General features: G+C 42.3%; 1 protein-coding gene across 1 annotated transcript in view; it reads left to right on the top strand.

Moving 5' to 3' along the window:
- Positions 1-21,640, top strand: part of PDCD1LG2 (programmed cell death 1 ligand 2) — a 92,043-nt gene that overhangs the window by 26,722 nt on the left and 43,681 nt on the right. The window contains 2 exon segments of the mRNA XM_060100487.1: positions 6,702-6,839; positions 11,642-11,691. Of these exon segments, the coding sequence (XP_059956470.1) occupies positions 6,702-6,839; positions 11,642-11,691 (188 nt within the window).

Raw genomic sequence — 21,640 nt, 5'->3', positions numbered from 1 at the left:
CAGGCTCTAAGGGAGAATTCATTTTCCTGATTTTTCTGCCTTCTGGAGGCCACCTGCATTCCTTGGCTCGTGGACCTTTCCTACAGCCTTCAACACCAGCAATTGCATTACTCAGATCTCTGCTTCTGTCATCACATCTCTTTCTTTAACTCTCTTGCCTTTTAAGGACCACCTTTTCCACCTTTTAAGGATCCTTCCACCTTTTAAGGACCCTTGTGATTACATTAGATGCCTCCCCACAATACATACCTCAACCTGATAATTTAGGATAATTTTCCCATTTCAAGGTCCTTAATATAATCACATCTGCAAAATCTTTCTGCTGTGTAGGATAACTCATTCACAGGTTTCAGAACATGGACATGTTTGAGGGGAGTCATTATTCTGCTATCATACCAATAAAGGATATAATCTCCAAATAAAGAACAGTCCCTAGTTATGATAAATTTGACTTTATAGAAGATTTGCTATGTTGTCATTATATTTCACTATTTTCCCTTTACCTTAGTTAGATAACATAGAGCCTATAATAAGGACTTGTGTGGCATGCAGGTATTTAGGTGATGACCCCAGGGAGCAGAAGTGAGAGGTTTAGGAAATCAAGACAGGAAAGAAGGAAAAGCAAATAGAAGGGTGCATTGTCAAAGTTGTTGGTGTGGACAATAGAAGCTTAAATACTCAAGGACCACCTGAGAAGTGTATAGATCATCTCCTAAGATGCCCTCAAAGGGCTTCAGGTGGAAGGACTAATCCATCTGCTTTTACCCTCAGTGGTTAACAGTTGTCCCCAGGAGTGTTAACTTCCTTCTACTGTGAGCTATGCATGCATGTGGTCTGAGTGAGCTCCCCACAGCATCTATAGCATCAAAGTCATTCCAGGGCAGAAAGCAATGTATCCACTTGAGGTGAATCATTGACCATGAACTGAGTCAAGGCCTACCCCGAATTCTACCCAACCTGTGGCTGAAATCAGAGGTGAAGCTGAGAGGAAGTGAGGCAGGACTACAACAGTCTATCCCTTGTGCTGCTCAGGTCCATCCATTCATGCCCTACGTTAAGTCCACTGTCTCTGAGCCTTCAGGCAGGGAAGTAGATACAGTCTCTGCACAAGATGCATATACGAGAGTTCATGGAACAAGTTACAGCTCCTGCTGCTGCAACTGATCCCAAGCCATAAGTGATGTTTGTCGTTTCTCTCATCCACCATACATTCTAGATTTCCCTCACTCAGCATTTCAGATGGAATAGTTTGTTTGTCTGGAAGGTGGAGAGAAATAGGGGTTGGGGGTGACTCAGACTTTCAACCCTGAGAGACATGAGCCCGTAGTCACCTTGCCCTTAGCAGACTGAAGTTGCTGCAATTGCCTTTTCATTGTTATTACTGGGTATGGAAGTAACAAGACTCAGAGAATCAGTGGATCCCTGAGTTCCAGACATAGTCTTCCTTGCCTCCATTATGTAGCAGCATTTGAGTTCTTCCTGGTAATCAAGATTGATTACTCTACCAGTGCAATGATTCTTTTCTTTGCCTGCTGGTCTGACAGTGGGTAGAGCTCAAGCTGACTAGGCAGTATCTAGATGCAATAGAACATATCCCTTGGTACAGCATCCTTTGGTAGAAGCACTTGCCACTAGGAAGCTGGACCTTTAATCCAGTGGAGCCTATATTTGTGGAGATGAGAAGCAAAAATTCTACAAATGGGTCACTGGAAGTAATGATGAAAGGGACCAACCCTCAGCATTGGGGGAGCCCTGGCATAAAAGTAGCACATGGTTGAGGCAAGACTGTCTGGGGGAAGTGAGTTAGAACCTGCACAGGACCATCCATCATTCAGCCACATTCAGCCATAGCTGAAGTCAGGGGTAAGACAGGCAGAATATGAGTTGGGGCACCAGAGATACCTGCTCTATCTCAAATTAAATTTTATCATGGATTGGCACCAATCTGCAGACCAGACTGAGAACTTTGAAGTGACTCAATGCCCATCTCATCATTAATTTCCTAGCATTTCTTTTTTTTTTTTTTTACAAGAAAAGAATCCTCCCTGATATAGTTTTCAGAGGCAGCCAGCTCCACTGTCATCTTCAAACCCCCAATTCCCCACTTCCCCACCTATCCACACTTGGCTACCCAATTCCAGGGCTAAAGTTAGCCCAGCTTCTTTCTAACTAAGTTACTATGATGAAGTGAGGAAGTAAGGAGAGGATTCATGCTAAGGATTTAGCAACTTACCATTTTTAGGGCGAACTTTGAGTGAAAATAGTGAATTAGGCAAGTTTGGACCTTTCAATATTCTCTACCTCTTTTTTTAATCACAGCTAAGACCACCAGACTTGTCACCTTATAAAAATTGAGCTATAACTAATTCGTACCAGAGGTCTAGAGTCTTGTATATTACAATCCCAGGGGAATTATTTTTTTCCAAGAATTGTTTAGTAAACTCTCCTTTGTTATGTGGAATTTTCTGCCTGGTTAATTTTTGGCCAATACTTTGGATGAAATGTGGTTTTCTAGAATGACACTTATATAAGGAGCTTTGCTGAGAAACAGGGGCCTGGGTAAGATGAATTTGGAAATAACTGGAATCTACACTTCACATCACTGAGTACATCAGTATTTTTTTTCTTCATGGTAGAGAGGTGGAAGAGCAGACTAACCATTCTTCTGGAAGCCTTGAGGCGGTGAGAAGTTAAGAATGAAGTAAGCTGGCTCTTCTCTCCAAGGGAGCCAACAGAGCTGAAGGAATAGTCAACAATCATGGGAGGGATCTGTGGGGTCTGCGTCAGAGGTTGGGAGCTCCTAGGATACCACTCATGAATGCGGCTGGCAGGGAAATGGAGGAATCTTTGTGCAATCAGAGATTTTCAACCAGTCTCTGGAGATAGGTTGAGAATCCTTCCCGGCTCTATATTCATCCCATCCCCTGATACGGATCCTCTGCTCCGGGCAGCTCCCCTTCCTTTCCCTGTACTCTCTGAACCTGCTTGTACCTCTCCCATCACCATGACTTCTCTGCTCAGCAGTTTCTTCCACATAAAATATCATTATTCGCCCTCTTCACCAGTTCTCCATGGCAGCTCAGGCAACTCCAGGGTACAAGGCATCTTTCCCTCATCTTGCCTCCTAAAACCTATTGCCTGTACCATTTCTTTGTTTGCCTGTGACTGTACTTGTCTTTTCTCTTTCATTGGTATTTTATTTTCCATGTATTTTAATTGTTCACATGAGTCTTCTTTATGTCCAAACTAAAGCAAAACCTCAGTGCTCCACCCATGGTAAGTGCTCAATAAATGTCAGATTAATGGGTTGGAGACTTAGTCTTGGATGACCCCAGTCCCATCATCCCAGCAGCTAGTCTGTGTGGACAGCCAGATCAGAGCAGTCAAATGATCCCCTAGTTTGTGATACAAATACCAACAAAATAGCAACAAAATAACCAAAGTCACGCATTCTCCCACAAAGGCATTCTTGCTTCTGTTTCACAAAGGCATTTTTAAATTGTCTTATGACTGTCCCCTTTCTACTCATTCTCATAAGTTGAGCTGCTCACTGCTGACTTCTGTGACCCACAACATGCTCCTCCAGAAGTCAATGAATAAAACAAATATAGCAGTGAGAGTCTGGGGTGGGAGGTGCTCCAGTGGCTCTAGAATAGATGACTGAACATCCTAATTTTCAATCAGAAATGAAGGAGCAATGAGATCATTTTCCCTTTGAAACAGGGTTCCTTCCACAAAGGCAGTGTTGCATTTTCATTAGGAAATGTAATGAGATTGGAACACAGGAAATAATTATAACAAGACCCTTGTAGGGCTGGCAGAGAAGTTCTCCCAGGAGACTTGGAAGTGACTTTCTGGCAGTGGTCAGGAGCATGGGCTCTGAAGTCAGATGGACTTAAATTTCAAATCCTCTCTCTGCTACCTACTAGCTACGAGAACATGAACGTATGACTGTGCCACCCTAGAACTCAGCCTCTCATTTGTAGAATGAGGGTAAATAATGGTAGATATCTAATAGGGTTATTGTGAGGATTAAATGAAATATGTTTGTAAAGTCCTTAGCAGTTAGAAAGGATGAAACAGGAAAAAAAATATGGTACCTTTAGCAAGAGGCATGACTTCCTTGTGAGTGCATGAGGCTGTGGATAGGATAAATCCAATGTTTTTCCCATTGCATCATGACATCATTGTTAAGTAGCATGCAATTACTATAAAACAATCTAAAAGAAGATGCATTAGGATATAGGCTAAGTAACCTCAAAATACAGTGACTCAAATAAAGCAGGAGTATATTTCTCTCTGATGTCACATTCAGAGATAGAAGGTGGTTCAGAGCAGTTAGGTCACTATATTCCATAAAGTCATTCAGTAATCCAGGTTCTTTCCATCTTGTTGCTCTGGCACTCTCCAGGATGTTACCCCTGCTGAATTGTCAAAGCTGGGTCACTGCCACATTCATGTTTCAGCCTTCAGAAAGGAAAAGAGACACATTCAGTGCTTGAAGGCCAAGACTCAAAAGACCCATTCTCTAGTCCTGAACTTAGTTCACGTGGCTGGCCACACCTAACTGCAGGGGAGGCTTCGAAATGTAGTCTCAGAGAAGCCATGTGTCCAGCTAATCCCTAGCTAATACTAGAGAAGAAACGGAGAATGGATTTAAGGGATAAGTAGCAGTCTGCCACAAGGTAACTAATGACAAGGAAGATTGGGCAAGGTAGACTAGATAGACAGATGGTCAATTCAGCCCAACAAATCCTTATTGACACCTTTCATGTAGCTGGCGCCTGGCTCTGTAGGGGATTCAGAGATGACTTAGAGAAAATCTTTGCACTTCAGATACTTACAATTGAAGCAGACTGATGTCCTGTTGGATGTTCAATGTTAGAAAGTCTTCAGGAATAAGTAGAGTTTGTGTGTGGAAGGGACTATGAGGGAACCTGCACAGGACAAGGGTTTGCATAAAGGCACTGAAGTAGGGACCTCTCCTGTTGTGGGGACAGTGAGAACTCCTTGACTTATGGTGCTACGTGTAGCAAGTGCTTAATCAGCATTTCCTAGAAGATATGAATTAATACGGGTTATGTATGGTAAGGGAGGTTAACTAGACATATTGTGGTGATCAGTCACAGTATATACAAATATCAAATCATTATGTTGTATACCTGAAACTAATATAATGTTATATGACAATTATACCTCAATTAAAATTTTAATATATGGATTATCCAATGTGTAGACGAACCAGGCTTCTTAATGCTTTTTTTTTTTTTCGTAATGTTCACCACAATCTTAAGGATAGAGACAAATATCTGTGGGGCCTATGCTTTGGATCAGACAGATCTAGGTTTGCAATCCTGGCGTTGTCACTTACTTAGCAGTGATGACCCTATAGATAATTTAGCATCTCAGAGCCTTACTTCCTCAACTGTAAAACGAAGGCCTCACATTAAATGATATCTGATCCCTTCTCAGCTAAAGCTGTCTGTGATTCTCAGACAGCACTATGATGGGGGAGGGGGAGGGCAGTTGGCAGGACTGAGCCCTTCCTCATGAGCAGTTTTGCCTGGACCAGGCTATTATGTTCTTTTTTCTCTTTTTGGCCACTCTGCACAGCTTGTGGGATTTTAGCTCCCCACCCAGGGATTGAACCCGGGCCCTCAGCAGTGAGAGCACACACTCCTAACCACTGGGCCTCCAGGGAATTCCCTGTTATGTTTATTCTTTATGAGTTACTCCATGAGGCAAAATTCAGCCTTTTGGAAAGGGCACAGTTTACCCTGGGTACCCTTCCATCTCCCTACAGTGGACGCCCCTCCAGGCCTGCCCTTTGTCAGTCTGGGGCCCTCATTTGAACCAGAGCTCTCCTTTACAAGGCTTTCCCCCAACCTCCAAAATTACTCTTCTCATCCACCTCTCTACTAATTCATCTTTCCCTCACTGTCAGACCTTGATTAGCTGAGACAAGGAAAAGGGCTAGTTGTAGTGATTCACGCTAAGGTATGATATTCTATTTTTTCAAAAGGATCCTGTTAATCCTGGAGATTGAATAACTGATGGTAAAAATTCTAAGCACCAGGAGTGCTTGACAGTGGAGTGAGGAGACATATTTGGGCTGAGGGACTATCCTACTGGAAAAAGAGAGATGATGAAGGAGGAGAGAAGGAGAGAGAGAAAGAAAGGAAAGAAAGAAGAAAAAAGGAAGGAAGGAAGGAAGGAAAGTAGGGAGGAAGGGAGAAAGAAGGAAGGAAGGAAAGAAAGAAAGAAGAAAGAAAGAAAGAAAAAAGAAAGAGAGAAAGAAAGAAGGAAGGAAGACATAATATGATAGGTGTATCAGAATGATGAAAAGCATGGGATCTAGAACCAGGCAGCCTGGATTATATCTCAGCTATGTCACTGTATAACTTTGGGAAAGGTCTCTGTGCCTCACTTTCTTCATCAGTAAAATGAGGGTCATAGTAGAGCCTGCCTCATGGGGTGGTCGTGAGAAGTAAAAGAGCTAATACATACAACATTCATATACATACAGCATTCATATATATACAGCATTCATATACATACAGCATTCATAGGACAGTACCTGGCATGGAGTAAATGCTCAATGCAAGTTGGCCATGTTGGTTATAAGCCAGTCATTTGGCCAACTTGTTGGTTTACCTCTAAGCTAACATGTAATGGGATTCTGGTGCTTTTCTTTCCTCCAGGTGATCTGGAATCCGCCGAGATCCCTCCATCTTCACTGCTTCATATTTTCATCCTCTCCTTCATCATTGCTTTAATGTTCATAGCCACAATGATAGTCCTAAGAAAACGGCTCTGCCAAAAGTTTTATTCTGGAAAAGGTAAGTGAGTTTCATTCATGGTAACCGAGTGGACTGGGTATCTGCAGTGTGAGGCTCTGCTTAGCCTCACTGGCCTACAGCTGCCCAGCTTCAAACTAAGTCCACACAGCGCTTATGAATTGCTTTGGGCTTTTTCTGATGATTTTTCCCCCAGGAAAAAAAATGGCTCCAATCTTCAGGGAGCTGGAATCTTTACACTGAATATTTTTAAAGGAATATTTTGTTCCTGTGGCCGAAATTGTTTGCTGTGATCTTTGAGCCAAGAAAATGTCATTAGCCTCGTGAGATCAGTGTTATTTTCGCAATACAGATGAGTATGTGGTCAGAGTTCACTCGTGGGAGGATGCCAGGATCCTTTATGAGGATTCCTTTAGTTCTCATTCCTCCTTTCTCCATTCTGGGTCTGAGCTGGGCTGAGCCCTCCTCCTCCCCACAAGAATCTGAATCTTCTGGTTGGGTAAGGAAAGGAAAAATGTATGAGGCCCTCTGGGGGTAGGGAAAGCACATGATTGGTGGTACCCTGAGGTCTTTCACCAGCTCCCTCCTCACCCTGTCACATGCTCACCAACCCATTCCTATTCTATTGTGACAGCTGGGACAGAGCATGCCTGTGGCCTTTGAGCCCATGCCAGAATACCTGCAGGCCTATCTGGTGCTTTCCAAAACTGTTCCTTTGTCAGCACCCAGTGAGCTCCTCCCAAGATCTAAACATGGCCTATAGAAAAGGAAAATGCATCTGGGAATAATTCAGTAGGAATTTGGAATGGTCACTATTTGAGAATTGGGGGGCTTTTAGGTGATTGTTATCCTACGTCTACAGTCTAACTTCTATAGTCTCATCTGCCGTGAAATATTGTCATAATTTTTCCTTTGACCTGTGTGTGCATTAGCTTGGGTATTAACCACAAAACCCTCTACTATGGAATCCAGGATCCAAGAACTATTGTCAAAAGAAAGAGGGGGGTTGGGGAAGAAGGAAGAAGGGAAGAAGGGAGGGAGGAAAGGAGGAAAAATGGAGCGGGGAGAGAGAGAGGGGATAGAAGTGGAGGGGAAGGGCAATTCACCATAATGGAGGAATTACAGGGTCTTGCCCCAAAGAACTTTGACTAAACAGAACCATTTCTGCAAATCTCTTACCTCAGAGAGTCATGACAGATGCAGCTCATCAGAATCTTACCTTCTGCATTCTTTGATTACCTCCCTCATACATACCTCTCAGAAACAACTTTATAACCAAGGTTCCAGACCTGGGACCTGAGAGCCCATTAGTCACATCAGAAATGAGCAGCAGAGTCTTCTGTCCCTACTCTCTTTGGGAAAATGAAATGGAGCCACATTTCTTAAAGACAGAGCAGAAAAAAGAAATCCTCTCCTCATCCCCCATCCCAATCTCAAGAGTAAGTGAAGCTATCAGTAGCTTCAAGCTGGGTGCAAGTCTCAGGCACCAACTGGAGTGGGAGAGATTTGTTACTAATAAGAGGTAAGTGAATACATTTTCAAATGATTCCTTTTCTGTTTTTAATGAACCAGAGTGAAATCACCGTTGCCTATGTAATAACCCCCCTCTCTAACTCTTGTGCTTTGGGATCTGCTTTCTTGCAAGGGAGTAAACAGATACACATGTGGAAATGCGTCTGCCATGTACACAAACTCACATCACAGAAGAAGCTTGAGAAGTTCTGGTACTCTGGATAGAGCTTTAAACCAGTGACAGAAGCTAGGTCTAGACCTGGTGCTCCCACATATTGGTTCTATGATCTTGTACGAATCACTCAACTTCTTTGAGGTGTTTTTTCCATCTGATGCAGGAAGCAATATGAGAATAACATTTTCCAGCTTATTGATCCAACCTCACTGCCACGACTGTGGTTCATCCTGGACTAGGGCAGAACCCTCCTACTTGTCTCCCTGCACCCACTCCTGCCTCCAATGTGGTCTATTTTCAATTTAGCTAGAACAGGCATTTAAATTCTCAAATCTACCGTGTCTCCTATGCTCACACCTCTTCCATGGCTTCTCACTGCTCACCGGGTGAAGTCCCAACAAGCCCCTGGTCATATGACTCACGTCTCGGCTTTGTACCCTCGTTTTCCAAGCTCTAGCCGTACAGAATTGTCTGGTCCACAGAGGTATCTCATTCTTGCAATTCTGAGTTTTCGCATATAATATTCACTCTTTCTAAAATACTTTCTTTTCTTTGTCCACCTGAGTTGGAGTCATCCTTTGAATCTTAGCCAAGCTGTCACTTCATCAAGCCTTCCCTGACCGACTCTACTCCCTCACGACACCCATTACTTCAAATCCCCTTGTTAGATATTTCCATAGCACCTACTTCTCCTTTCAGTGCACTCAGCACACATTACATACTTATGGCCTGTTTTAATAGCTTGGGCTATAAATGGAATTGCATCCCTTTTAATTTTCCAAATCCTCAAGTACCCACCTGCCTACCTCAGCAAGAAGTCCAGTGTCTCCCTCTTACAGTATGTACTTCCCCACCTCCCACAGACTGTCAGGAGGCTTGCTTAGCCCCCAGGGTCAGTGCTGCTTCAAAACAGGCAGGAAGGGCTTCCCTGGTGGCGCAGTGGTTGAGAGTCCGCCTGCCGATGCAGGGGACACGGGTTCGTGCCCCGGTCTGGGAGGATCCCACATGCCGTGGAGCGGCTGGGCCCGTGAGCCATGGCCGCTGGGCCTGTGTGTCCGGAGCCTGTGCTCTGCAACGGGAGAGACCACAACAGTGACAGGCCCGCCTACCGCCAAAAAAAAAAAAAAAAAACAGGCAGGAAGGTTACTGGGGAGCTAGGTCAGTTCACCAGAGGGCACTGGTTTTGAGCTGCAGCTGTTTCTACTGCTGTGCAACATCTCTGTTCCCTCTGGGTATCTGTGTCCACCACACAAAGGTACCCTTGCCAGTCCAAATCCCCACGCAGACCAGCGTGATGCAGGATGGCAACTCTTCTGGCTCCCCTCACACGTTCTGCCATTGCTCCTAAAGCAAGATTCTCATGGGCTGGTGTGGCAGAAGGGGCTTCCTGCCTTAACAGCAGCTGTGCCCAGCCAGCCTCTTCTGTGCTCAGCCTTTGTATTGAGCCTGGGACATCAGTCATAACTGCCTTATCTTGAGTTCCTCTTGGCGACATTGCTGTCCCAAACTTCTAAATCTATCAGAGTCAAATAAACAGGTCCACCCAGAAGGCTCTTTGGCTCCTAAATAGATTTACCCACCTATGTCTCAGTAACCAGCTCTGCACACCAAGGTGTATAGGGAGGCTGTTGACAGTCCATAAAGGGTTCTGTTTACCATCTCCACTTAAGAGGAACCATTCAATAGTTCACGGCTGCCGGGTGACTTGCTGGGTTCCAGAAAAGAAGTTGGCCTTCTATTATAAAAACAATGTCAAGTTCTGCTTCATCTGCTAATCTTCAAATTTCCTGAGTTCAGGGACTGTGTTTCTCTTATTCATCAGTATATGTCCAGTGTCTAAAACATTACCTGGCATATATAGACGTTTTAGAATTTTAGACATTTAACCTCCCATGTGCAGATATGTATGCTAACCTGCTCTGTACAATGTAGCCATATGTGGTTATTTAAATTAAATAAAAATTCAAGTCCCTGGTGATATTTTAAGTGCTCACATATTGTAGGTGTTCAATAGCCACATGTGGCTAGTAGCTACTCTACGGGATAGAGCAGTATTTCCAATTTCTACTGGATTCAATAAATATAATATGATATTTCAATAAATATAATATATTTCAATAAATATGATCATTAAAAACCAAAACATATTAACAGAATTTCTATAAAAGTTTCTAAATGTTTATACTTGATTTCTATATCTATCTCATCATAGACTGTTAACAATCAGTTCACCCACTGGTACCAGCCCATGGACCACATTTTGAGTGGCACTGCCCTAAAAGACTGAGCCAGGACTTTGCAGGGATTTAAACCAAAGGCCAAATATGCTGGCTAATGCTTGCATGAGAACCACAGAGAATGGCAGTACTGACCTCAGGCATTAGAGACCTTCACTCAATCTCCAACATTCAAGGGCAATTTTTATAGGCTAACCATTGGGCTCCTTTCAAATACAAACAAGCTTGGAGGAGATTTCAGTGTGGGATAGAAGCCCTCTGAGTCCAGGCCAAGGTCAGGATGGTTACGAGGGAGTTACAAAGAATCTCATGTACAGAGCAAAAGCAGAATTAGAGATGGATTGAGTTCAGGAACCCAGGCAACTGTAGGACATGGGCATCAAGCCCTGGAAGAAAATCAGAGTGAGAGGGAACATGTGAAATCAGTGGTTGAGAAAGAGATGAAACCAGGGAAACGGTGATCAGCAGCGTCCCATCATGTGAACTTGTGCTTCTGCCCCAGGAATTACTTTGAACAAGTATGTCATTTATACCTTAGAGTAAATTAATTGATCAGACCTTCTGTTTAGGGAAGACAGGAAGGAAGTGGTATTCAGGACTAAAGCAGAACAGGGAGAGATAATTTCAGAGACATTTCCTGGGCTGAATACCCAGATTAGCAGCCCCTCAGCCTCTGAGTACCTGGGGGCCAGAGGCAGACAACAGAATGGGAAGTAAGTGGGGGCCTTCTTTATTCACAGTTTTCTCCTAAGAGTATGGTTTTTCGTCATATTCAGCCTGAGGTCTCAAACCACAGTGGGCATTTGGACTTCTATATGTGGATTTATTTGGAGTTACTTTTTGTTCTGCCATTGTTTAGCCTATAAACAGAACTATTTCCTCGTTAGTCTTAACCCATCCCTGGATTTTTTCTTTTTCAGACACAATGAAAAGACCTGTCACCACGGTAAGGAGGAAAGTGGACAGAGCTGTGAGTAATCATGATTTTTCTTTTCTTTTTCATCCCCTTTCCTCTCCCAGCATGAATTAAGAAATAACCTCTATTAATGCACCAAGGGCAACTGAATAGTTTAGGCTCGTGCAGAATCTTCCTGTTAAGTGGCATTTTTAGCCCGTTTTTCTTGCAACCCTGCGTTGTTCCATACCTTTCTTGGAGAACAAGATGGTGTCTTGTATAGCCACAGAACAACTATGTAGCCTTTCGTCTGTCTGTATTCCTAAGCACCCCTAGAAAATAAGGCACAGGACATCTGGGCTCACAAAATTAGATGCATGGTTAAATTTAACAGTAAGGAGAAGATATTCAACTGTGGCACAATCAACAGCTGATGTTTTTGCAACAGTTGTTAAGCACACTGTTGGGGGCTGTGTGTCAAGGGCATTGCTGGGGATGTAGAAGTATGTCATGAGGTTGACCGGCATGGAGCTGGACTTTGTGGAAGAGAGAGGATGTGATCTGGAGGTTAGGAGAAGTAGGGTTGCTGAAATCATTCAGGCTCATTGGGTGAAAAGCTTAGACCCTGGGGAAGTGGTGTATTGGGGACCAACAGGCTTGGGTCTCATTGTAAGATGGGTATTTCTGGCTTTCTTGGGAAAGTTGCCTTTCCCTGCAATCTAGGGATCACATGGTGTGACACACAAGTTTATGAGTCATCAAAATAATGATAGGCAATTCATAGAAATTTCTAAATAACTATGTATCAGCTAGTCAGAATATTCAGAACTGTTCATTTTCAAATTCTGTTGAATATATCCCCCAAATTCCAGAGGCACTAATTGTGAAAATAACCCTAGAAAACCTTCAAATACCAGGGTCTGTGTCTGGCTTATGCATCAGACATGGCAGCTTATAAGCACAAAATAAAACTTAAAAGAATGAAATGAAAAGAGGCCCCTGCACCCTCCCCGTCTCCACCACTTCCCTGAAAGCGATTCTTGAAACTACATCCTGTGACTGTATACTCATCCCTGGGCACAGCACCAGGAAAGAAATGCAGCTTAGGCCGGACTGTTACCCTGAGCTTTTCTGAATCAGGAACAAGATTTTCTTGACTCAGAAAACTTTCAGATCAACGCTGGCAGGCCTGATGGAAACATTCATTTCTTGAGAAACAAAAACCCTATATTCCTATAAATTGATCTGCTTGGCCTACATGTGAGTTTCCATGGGATAGCCCAATATTTGTCTGAATTTCACGAGGTCAGAGTGTATAAGTGACTCCTTCTATGGCTCAGCATAAGGAAGAAAGCGTAGTGGAAGTCCTGAGCACAGAGGTAATAAACTCAGATGCCTACTAGGGCCAGGCAGGTGATGAAATGAGTAAACACTGTCTAGTATAACCTGATAGGGAGTGGGGGAGGGATTTCAACAAATTGGAGAGTATATTCCCTGTCAATTTAGCACTAGCCTAACATTGCCTGAGAAGATGGAAATCCAGATTTTTATATAAAAATGACCTAATTACTAAATGCTGGCTGAAAGTATTTCAAATACCAAACAAACTAAATAAAACATGCCCGTAGGCTAATTGAGCCTGTCAATGACCAGTTTTCAAGCTCTTTCCTAGAGAGAAAATATTGTCAGGAAAGAGCCTAGGATCTGAGTAATGAAGGCAGAAACACCTATTTGAAGAACTGAACACTCAAAGGCTTGCTGCCAACCTAAATGTCTGTCCTATGGCCTGCCACATGGTCTGAATATTGCACTGTTATAAAGTGACTTCCTTGGATTAACAGTGTATCACCGTCATTTTTAACCAGTACAGCTCCTTATAAACAGAAAAATTTCACACCCTCTTTTAATGGTGTCTGAAATTCAAAATAGAGTAACTATCTTGATCAAAAATCAAGTTAAAGAAATGGGACTAATTCACTCCTCTCCCTGACCGGCCCCCCGCCCCTCCACAATTATATATAGTTACAGTCTCTACCTTTTAACCTGGAGGAAGGGAGAGTCAGGGAGGTGAGAGAGTGATGCTTCTCTCCTCTTTCTCCCTCACCCCTCCTTGGCACTTACCTGAGAATATGTGGTACAGTGTAAATAAGTCAGGACCACTTAGATATACATCATAGAAGACACACATAGGAATGTACCCGGTACTAATACTTATAATAGCAACAAATTAGAAATAATCAAATATGAATCAATAGGAGAAAAGATGAATAGGAAGACTAGACAGTAATTAAAATGAAAGCACCAAAACTAGATGTATTTTTGAGATGAATAAATCTGAACAATATAATTTGGAGAGGAAAGACAGGTACAGAAAGATACAGATAGCATATTACCAATGACAGAGAATTTAAAAACATGCAAACAACCCCTAAGTAGTGTTTATGGGAAACAGTCATGTGATATAAAAGTACAAAAATAGCATGGAAGTGATAAACATCAAATTTAACCTCAAACTGGGTAGTGGTTATACAGATGTGCATTACATTATTCTCTATATTTTATGCCTGAAATATTTATTTTTATAAAAAAAGAGGTCACAATTAAAATTCAAGACATTTAGATTTAAGTTCTTCTGTGAGCTAGCTACATAATCTTAGGTAAGATCTGCTCCCTCTCTGTGCTTCAGTTTTGTCATCTGTAAATTGAGAAAGTTGGACCAAATCCAGAAGGGCAAACAGGCCTCATGTCAGGTGCAGGGAATGCCTAGAGCAGAGATAAGGATGGTTTGGAAGACTATTTCTAGATGGAAAGTGTGGTGATTGATGAATGAATAATGTCTGCCTTGGGTGTGGGGTGGGAAAAGTCATGGTCCTTGACAATATATTTTAAAAAAACAAACAATTATGCATTTATCTGTATTTCCATTCATCTTTGTCATGTACATACATACATGACATTATTTTGTGTTCTACATGTTTCAGTTGCATTCAGAGTTATTTTCAGATTGATCCAAGTCTTTGTAATCATGTTTAGAGCTGCATAAAATGTAGAACTTGACTGATGATCACTAGTGATGAAGTATTAAAGGAACAAATTACTCATTTTTACTTAGCATAATGTTTTATGGTTTTGTCAAGACAAATATCCATGTGTTAGATTTTCAGCTTTTTAATTTCCTCCCTAAAAAGTTGCTCATCAGTTATTAACTCTTTATTTAGAATGGATTTAATGCTTTGGATAATATCCCCTGGGAAGAAGAGGGAGCCAGACATGGAGATACTGATTTGAGAAATAGGAAGAGGCTAGGTCTGGGGCCCAGTGTTTGGACAGCCGAGAAAACTTGGTACGTGTTGTTGAGGGTGAGGGGTACTTCAGGCTTCTCCAGAGAAACAGAACCACAGAACCACTAGGAGACCAAAAAGTATGAAATCTGTAGGGCAGGCTGGCAGGCTGGGAACTCAGGTAAGAGCTGAAGGTGCAATGTTGAGTCCCAGATCTATAGGTCAGGCCAGCAGGCTGGGGACTCAGGTAGGATTTCTACATTACAGTATTGAGGCAGAATTCCTTCTTCTCTGAGAAACCTCAGTTGTTGCTCTCAGGGTCTTCAACTGTTTGAATGCGGCTCATCCACATTATGGAAGGTAATCTGCTTTATTTAAAGTCAGTGGACGGTAGGGACTTCCCTGGCGGTCCAAGTGGTTAAAGACTTCGCCTTCCAATGCAGGGGGTGTGGGTTTGATCCCTTTTCAGGGAGCTAAGATCCCACATGCCTCAGGGCCAAAAAAACCAAAACATAAAAACAGAAGCAATATTGCAACAAATTCAATAAAGACCTTAAAAATGGTCCACATCAAAAAAATCTTAAAAAAAAAAGTCAGTTGACAGTAAATGTTAATCACATCTACAAAACACCTTCACAGCAACATCTAGACAAACATTTCACCAAACAACTGGGCACATTAGTCTAGCCAAATTGACATATAAAATTAACCATCCCAGTATCAGGAGTTGAGGGGAACATTTTGCTTGGAATAAGTCAAGTTATCAGACCTCTCAGAGCCTTTAAAAATAGAAGTATGTGGCCATCTATTTTCTGGTCATTGGAGTTGTCCAAATGACCATGGCTGTGTCTAATACCTGCTCATCCATGTAGCTGCCACCCCAGATTTTCATGCAGACTAACTATTTAGGGTTTTTTGTATATTTCAGCAGGATTTTTTTCTCAGCTCACTGCCTCTCAGCCTTTCAGCAACAAAAGAACATCTGTGGCATCAGACTCTGCCACTTTATGTATTTTGAAATAAAGAATATCTGAGTAGATCTAGAGGGGAAAAAAAACAACAGACTTGTAGCCAAAAAATACTTGATAAAATCAAACTACAGTTTTTGGAAATTACTTCTCAGTAAAATGAAGAGATTACATGGAACAGATTTGACTTATCTAATCTCTTGTTTCCTTACCAACTCCCAATGAGAAATTTTAAAATGTACAGATAGCTTTGGAAAGTCCCCTTGAGTGGAGCCGGCACACTCTGTGAGGTCCGATTCTCCCTACACTGTTTTCATCATCATGCCAGTCTCCTGTCTGTAAACTAGGTCCAAACTCCTTTGCATGGCTTTTCAGGGCATCCTTCTCCCTCTCCTGTTCCCATGCCAAGCTCATTCCTACCTCTGTGCCTTTGCTCATGTTGTATCTTCTGCCTGGAATGCCCTCCCCATTCCTTCTTGCTGACCCAAATTCAAACTTCTTGCAGGATCTATCTTAATATAGAATAATAATTAGCATTACTATTGTTATAATGCCAGACCACTGTTCTAAACACTTTAGAGGTACTAACATTTAATCCTCACAGTAGCCCTATGAGGTATATACTTACCCCCGCCATCTCCAATCTTAGAGATGAGGAGATACTTGTGCAAGGCTATATGGCTAGTAAATACAAGGTCCAGTAAATGGACCCGTGTATCCCAATCCAGAGCCCACGCCTATACGCTACACTGTACTCCCTTTCTTAATCTGTAAGACTCTCTCCCCCAACTCACCCATCTTTCTTTTTCCCTCTGCACTGTACACACAATCTATACTACTCTTAAGCATGTGGTCACAGCATTATTTTCTGGCTGCTTCCAAGTGTACATATTTTATGTCTACTTAGTCAGTGCAATGAAGTGAGATATTACCGTTAATGAAACTATTGGGTATTTGGTGTTTGTTTTATTGTCCATTTGTCAGTACTTCTCTTAGTTTATTCTGTGATACATTTAAAGAAGGTGACTGATACCAAATTTGGCTCACTACTTAAAAATCTTGTTTTAGTTGAGTTTGCCAGCTCAAAAAAGAATAACTTATCATGATTTCTAGAACATCTGTAGTACTTTTAGTAGGCACCTATTAATGAGAATCAGCCACAGTTAACACTCTACTATCCTACCTTTTTACCTAGCTTACCTACCTTTTTTTTGTATCAGCAAAAAAAAGGTAGGTAAACTACAGCCAGGTGTCAAATCCCCTCTTGTTTTTTGTGGGTTTTTTTTTTTGCGGTACGCGGGCCTTTCACTGTTGTGGCCTCTCCCGTTGTGGAGCACAGGCTCCGGACACGCAGGCTCAGCGGCCATGGCTCACGGGCCCAGCCGCTCCGCGGCATGTGGGATCTTCCCGGACCGGGGCACGAACCCGCGTCCCCTGCATCGGCAGGCGGACTCTCAACCACTGTGCCACCAGGGAAGCCCCCCCTCTTGTTTTTATAAACAAAATTTTATTGAATTTTTATTGAAACTTAACCATGCTCATTGTTTTCATATTGTCACACCCCCCCCAAATTTCACACCCCTTCCTCTGCTTCTGATGGCAGAGTTGAGTAATTGCAACAGAGACCGTATAGACCATAAAGTTTAAATTTTTTATAATCTGGCCCTTTACAGAAAAAGTTTGCTGACCCCTGACCTAAAGGCTTTTCCAGGCTTTGTGCCTCCTCCCACCTCGATGTACTTTTTCCTGTACTAAGCGACCTAAGGCCACCCCCACTCTTACCTCAACTTCATGAAGTCTGAAGACAGAGCCCACCAGGAAGTGCTTAGGCCCAGCCAGCTCGGGGGTGTCACTCTCCCACACGCATTCTCTGTCACCCCAGCTCTGCCTCACCCCCAAAACCACCCCTGTGGGGACAGTGTTAGGTTCCAGGCTTTCCAGGAGCCATCCTGGGCCCTCACATTCTTACTCAGCATCACCTCGGGAGATGAAGTCTTAGGACTTGCTCTGAGCATGTCCTTTGGACATACTTCATTTTTAAAATTTTAATTTTAATTTATTTTTATTTAAGTATAGTTGATTTACATTATTGTGTTAGTTTCAGTTGTACAGCAAAGTGATTCAGTAATACATATATATATACTTTTTCAGATTCTTTTCTATTATAGGTTATTACAAGATATTGAATATAGTTCCCCGTGCTATACAGTAAATCCTTGTTGTTTATCTATTTTATACATAGCAGTGTGTATCTGTTAATCCTGTACTCCTAATTTATCCCTCCCTCCTGCCCCTTTGGTAACCATAAGTTTGTTTTCTATGTCTGTGAGTCTGTTTCTGTTTTGTAAATAAGTTCTTTTGTATTATTCTTTTTAGATTCCACATATAAGTGATATAATATGGTATTTGTCTTTGTCTGACTTACTTCACTAAGTAAAATAATCTCTAGGTCCATCCATGTTGCTGCAAATGACAATATTTCATTCTTTTTATGGCTGAGTAATAGTCCATTGTGTGTGTGTGTGTGTGTATATATATATATATATATATATATATATATATATATATATATATACACATACCACATCTTTTTAATCCATTCATCTATTGATGGACACTTAGGTTGCTTCCATGTCTTGGCTATTGTAAATAGTGTTGCTGTGAACATTGGGGTGCATGTTGCACATACTTCTGGCAAGACTTTTATCTCTTGCTCTTGTGTACATACTAGGATTGCACTTCTCTGCGATTAATTAGTAGCTAAGTGTGGTCATGTGACTTGCTTTGGCCAACTAAATGTAAGCAAAAGTGATCTTTTTTACTTTGGGGTAGAAGATATAATAGGTGGTGTGTGCCTTGCCATATTTTCTTTTTCCATCTGCAACATTCAAGGTAGTGATTGCTACAGCAGCCTGGGTTTCTGAGTAACTACAAATAACAGGGCCCCCTGCTGACCCTCATTGGACATGGAGCATGAGCAAGAATATATCTTTGTTTATTATATTGAGATTTAAGAGTTGTTTGTTCCTGGGCTTCCCTGGTGGCGCAGTGGTTGAGGGTCCGCCTGCCGAGGCAGGGGACATGGGTTCATGCCCCGGTCCGGGAAGATCCCACATGCCGCGGAGCGGCTGGGCCCGTGAGCCATGGCCGCTGAGCCTGCACATCCAGAGCCTGTGCTCCACAACGGGAGAGGCCACAACAGTGAGAGGCCCGCGTACGGCAAAACAAGCAAAAAAAAAAAAAAAAAAAAAAAAGAGTTGTTTGTTCCTGCAGCATAATTCAGTCTATCTTGACTGATACAACAGGGAAACAATAGACCACTTGTTACCATTTAACATCCTGTTTCTGAGAAATAATAACATGGAAAAATGCTTTCTATATTAAAAAAAAAGTAAGGTATAAAAATTTACTCACCATATAATTAATGCTCTATTTAAAAAATGTTTTAAATATACCCACCACACCCCCTTTCTCCCAAAAAAGTTAAGTAAAAACATTAAAAGGTCCATGATCATTGTCTTTATGTTCTGGAACCTTGTATTGTTTTCTTCTTTTATGTTTCCTGAATTTTCTTTGTACTTTAGTACATTTTTAAATATCCCAATATCACTTTTAAGTACCCAGGGGTGCCTATTAGATAAAGAAAGATGCTTTCTGAAGCCCTTTTAACCGTCCCGCACTCACCTCTCTATATCTCAGTAGTCACATGCATTATATAGGGCTCTTCACTGGGTCCTCATCAACTTGAGGGAGAGAAATGCTATACCCCCTTTTCAAGGACACACACCAATGTCTTTGTTTCCTTTCAGAGATTCTTTGCTCAGCCAAGCTAGAAGGGATGGATACATGCTCCAAGCATGTAAGAGATGAGGTGATTTGCACAAGGTCATCTTATAACTTAGTGATGGAACTGGAGTCAGACTTCAGGCTTCCTGAGTCCTCGTCTGTGGCACACTGCCCTTTCCATTTGTGGAAGTTCTTCTTGCAGCTAACTTTACTCACTTGCGATGCTGTTCAGGCCCATGGCTTCTTGCAGTTATGCAGGCAACCAAGCTGTCAAGCAGTATAACTTGAGGAGTGGATTCTGATACCATAGATATGTATCATGCTTCCTTAAAAAAAAAAAAAAGAGTTATTCTAGTCATCAAACCATGCTTTCTTAGAGCTTCCAGACCATGTAGCCTGACTTCTCCACTTTAGAGATGGTGAGACTGGGGCTAAGGGATGTTAAGTGACTTTCTTGATGAAATAATGACAAAAAATAAATAAATAAAAGATCTTGTGATCCCCAGTATAACACTATTTATTCATTCATTCATTCATTCGCTCTAAAACATGTATTGTGTCTGCTATTTGAAAGACTCTGTGTCAGGTAGGCCATGTGAGAATTATAAGGATGAATTAAGCACATGAGTCATCCAAGAGTCTTACAATGAAGTATTGGAGATGAGGTACTCAAAACCCTGTTCTCATTGCCATAGTTTGGGTTAAAATTAAAATAAAAGAGGCCAGCTTTCTATATAACCCCTAGTCATTGATCCAATCTCTACATTTTGTTTTATTTTGTTTTTTTACTTGAGTCTCTTGTCTTCCCCCTAAGAACTTCCACCTGAGAATTGACCACAACCTTGGCATTCCATCATGGCACCATGATTGTGTCTCCTTTCCCCCTTCCTACTCCAGTGGTTCCCAATCTTTTTTTTTTTTTTTTTTTTTCTTTTTGCGGTATGCGGGCCTCTCACTGTTGTGGCCTCTCCCGTTGCAGAGCATAGGCTCCGGATGCGCAGGCCCAGCGGCCATGGCTCACGGGCCCAGCCGCTCCGCGGCACATGGGATCCTCCCAGACCGGGGCACGAACCCGCATCCCCTGCATCGGCAGGCGGACTCCCAACCACTGCGCCACCAGGGAGGCCCCCAATCTTTTTTTTATAAGCCTTTAAAAAGGAGATATTAGAAAGAAAACCTATATATACTGAGTAGGAAAAGTTTGAGTCATCTTCCTATATTCCTCCTTTACTCTCACACTACTATCACACTCAAACACATCTGACACCAGATGTGTGGAGGTTTTCCCCACACCAAGCAATTCTCTGCCTCACCAGGTGAGTGTCCTACAATTTAACTCAATTCTGACACTATCTACCTGGTGATAGCATGAGATCCCACAGCTTAAGGGCTCAGTCCCACAAGACTGCCCCCACCCTACTTCAGATGCCAATCATGAATTCAGGTTGTCACCTGTACTTCTGACCAATCAGCTATAAATCTGAGATTCTCATGCCCTTCTCCTTGGGTTCAACTAATTTGCTAGAGCCATTCACAGAGCTCAGGAAAATTGGTTACCTAGGTTTACCAGTTCATTACAAAAGGATATGATAAGGCATACAGATGAACATCCAGGTGGAAGAAATGTGTAGGGCAAAGTACTTGGGAAGGGACACACACAGCTTCCATGCTCTCTCCACGTGCCACTCTCCCAGCCCCTCCACATGTTCACCAATACAGAAACTCTTCAAAACCCTTCCTTTGGGGATTTTTAATGGCATGATGAATCATTAACTCCATTTTTAGCCCCTCTCCCCTCTCTGCAGAATAGGGGGTGGCGCTGAAAATTCCAAACTTCTAATTATGGCTTGGTCTTTCTGGTGACCAGCACCCATCCAGCAGCCCACCAAGAGTCACCTCACTAGACCAAAAGACACTGCTACCACCCAGGAAAGTCCAAGGGATTTAGGAGCTCTGTATCAGGAACCAGGACCAAATATTAGAAGAAAA

This window comes from Mesoplodon densirostris, chromosome 6 (genome assembly GCF_025265405.1).
Source record: "Mesoplodon densirostris isolate mMesDen1 chromosome 6, mMesDen1 primary haplotype, whole genome shotgun sequence".
Classification (NCBI taxonomy): domain Eukaryota; kingdom Metazoa; phylum Chordata; class Mammalia; order Artiodactyla; family Ziphiidae; genus Mesoplodon; species Mesoplodon densirostris.
The sequence above is the reverse complement of the archived record's forward strand: the minus strand, read 5'-3'. Positions and strand labels throughout refer to the sequence as shown.